Here is a 2,843-nt window from a genome sequence, read left to right as displayed (position 1 = left end):
CCTTCAAAATGGACAGAAGTAGGTTCAACGTCCCTGACTCCCAGCTGTACTGTAGTGACAGCATGGGAAAATGCAGAGTTCAACTCACCCAATGTACAAAATAGTTTGGGGAAAAAAATGGGAAATTAAAATTACATAATTCTGAGCAGCAACACTCTTACCAAGTCCTGATTCTTGGCATTCTGTTCTCTCTCAGATGCTAACATAACATGCAGACTTTTAGCTGTATCATTCAGATTTTCATTGGTTTCCTCGAGTTTCTTGATTTTATCCTATAGAAAAATATATTAAGATTAATAATCATTATTTTTCTTTTTGTTTTTACAATATAATGTCAAAAAGAAAAGGAAGGTTTTACCTTAAATTTAATTGCTTCATCAGAGAGAATCATATTTTGTTTCTTGGTTTCCTGAACATGTTTCTTTGATTCCTTGATCTGCATAAAATAAAAACATTTCAGAATACAGAAACACAAGTTATAGTGCTATCAAAACTTATCTCCAAGTAGGTGACCACCGAGAAAAGAAAGCAGTACTTTACACATATGAGGATTGCTTCAGATGTGCATGATTTGTAGAAAATAATGGAATTATTAATTCCATTATTAATTAAAATATGATTTAAACATGGCATAATAAACTATAAGACAGGAGAAATAATTCAGTTTGGAACTCTGGGGGGCAGGGGAGAAACTAAAAGAATAATTATACCTTCTGTTCATAATCTGACAATTTTTTTACAAGTTCTGCATTTTCTTTTGTAATATTCTTCAACTTCTCAGAAATTTGCTGTTCAGTAACTAAAAAGAGGGGAAATCCATGTTATTATTATGATCACTAAGTAAAACTGAATTACCCAATGTATTAGCAGCAAAAACATCTTATCTGGCACTATGACAGAAAATAACTTCTTAGCATAACTATTATCCTTTAAAAAGCAATCTGTAGTTAAGAGTAGTAAAGGTGTAAAAATTAAAACTTAAGAAAAATATAATCTTTATTTCAGTGAGTTTCCAATTTAAATTTATTTCAAAGATAGGAAGTAGACTAAACTGTTTTAGCTCGCTATCCTTCCCCCTTTATGAGGCACCTTTCTTCTCAGAAAATATAATCATTTCATGTCATTTGCAAAGAGAGACAAAGTATGAGCATATTGATTTACATCTCTTATTAATCAAATTATCTGCTTAAATATATACTATATTGATGAAACCATTAGCACTGGAACACTGTTCATGTGTAAAAAATTTGCATTGTATCAACATTTAAAGTAAATCTGCCCCAAATTAAACTAATCATCTTCTTCCATCTTACTCCCACAGTTTGTTTTGCCTCATCTCCTATCTCAGTTGGTAGCATCACCATTTACTCTGTCATCCAAGCTAGCAATTTAGGATTAGTAAAATGTTCAGGAGTTAATATGTCAGTCAGTCATCAGACGTCACTGTATCTACTTCTATAATAGTTTGTAAAACTCATATCAAACACCAGTAATGAAGGAACAGTACAAATAACAGAAAGCCTAAAGATTTACCTTGGTACGCTCTATTCTTTACCTAAAAGAGAAAGAAATAAATTTGATGTCAAAACATTTTATTATTAGAAATATCATAGTTCCTAATACAACGATCAAATCGTTAACTACATGACAATTTAATAACAGTTGGTTTAGTCTAATGATCCACGCAATTAAAAAATAAAAGGTTAAAATGTAATTGGTAGTGACACTTCATAAATAGTTTCTGATAGATAAAAGCACTAAGGTAAATGCCTCATTTTGCAACAAAAGATACATTTATATACCTATTAAATAAGTACAAACCGGGCCGGCCGAGTGGCTCAGTTGGTTAAGAGCTCACTCAAGAGTTTGAGCTCTGAGCAACAGCAGTTCGATGCCTGGCCTGAACTGAGCTGCTGCTGAGCTGCCAACAGGTGGCAGGATGGCTCAGCTTAAAAATAAATAAATAAAAATAAGTACCAACCTTATTAAATAAACACCTACCTTTAATAATGGAAATGGATATTTTCACATTAAACATGCTAGTGCTTCATTTACCCAAACTCATTTGACAACCCCAAATAGCCAGAATGAAGTCTAGAGACAATGACTGTTCAAAAAGACTCTAAGGAAACAAAATTAAAGGCATAATCTTTGTACTAAGATATGCCTCTTTCTCTCACTGGAAAACATCTTAGAAATCCTATTCAAAGTTGACTATTGGCTGAATGTAGAAATGTAGTAAGCTAAATCATCTGATTTTCCTAAACCCCTAAAAATAGTGATCATACATCTGAAAGAGAAAGGAGGCTGCTAGAGGAGAACGCACGAGCAACAAGAAAAATAACAGCTAACATCTAAATCATCTCCTAAAGACAGCACTTAATTATAGGATAATAAAATCTAAGCAGTACTCAATTTTAAAAGGTGTTACTAAATGTCTTTGTAACCCAGAATTTCCCTTTCAAATGTTATAAATAGTGATGAAATACTCAGATCAGTCCCCAAATCATCCAAGTATCTCAATATTATTACAGTATCTGACACCAGTTATACTAGTGCTGTTACAGGAAAGTTCATTCAGAGTTCCAACATGGAAAGAAATGAGCATTTCTCTAACGACACAGCCTTGCTAATGGGAGAGTAAACTTCCTCTGCCCTCCTTTCACCCAAATCAACAGGCAGGAAAAAGGAAGAAACAAAAAAGAGGCAACTGAGGGTAGGGACCAAGTTTCCAAACGTCAAATGCTGGGGCTGAGAAGCACCAGTTAGGACTTACAGCCTGCATAACCTTGTGAAAATCCAAACAAGTGTTAGCGTTTTTAAGATGGAAGAAACAAGGATGG

The 2,843-nt window shown here is 33.5% G+C and overlaps 1 protein-coding gene across 1 annotated transcript in view; it reads right to left on the bottom strand.

The window, feature by feature from the left end:
• The window catches only part of MIA3 (MIA SH3 domain ER export factor 3), a 74,606-nt gene that overhangs the window by 11,508 nt on the left and 60,255 nt on the right, over nucleotides 1–2,843 (bottom strand). Inside the window, exons 8-11 of the mRNA XM_019639594.1 lie at nucleotides 1,534–1,555; nucleotides 711–799; nucleotides 359–436; nucleotides 162–272 (exon numbers count right to left, since the gene is read on the bottom strand). Of these exons, the coding sequence (XP_019495139.1) occupies nucleotides 162–272; nucleotides 359–436; nucleotides 711–799; nucleotides 1,534–1,555 (300 nt within the window). The remainder of the gene's footprint in view (nucleotides 1–161; nucleotides 273–358; nucleotides 437–710; nucleotides 800–1,533; nucleotides 1,556–2,843) is intronic.

Source organism: Hipposideros armiger, unplaced genomic scaffold (assembly GCF_001890085.2).
Source record: "Hipposideros armiger isolate ML-2016 unplaced genomic scaffold, ASM189008v1 scaffold_45, whole genome shotgun sequence".
NCBI lineage: Eukaryota > Metazoa > Chordata > Mammalia > Chiroptera > Hipposideridae > Hipposideros > Hipposideros armiger.
The sequence above is the reverse complement of the archived record's forward strand: the minus strand, read 5'-3'. Positions and strand labels throughout refer to the sequence as shown.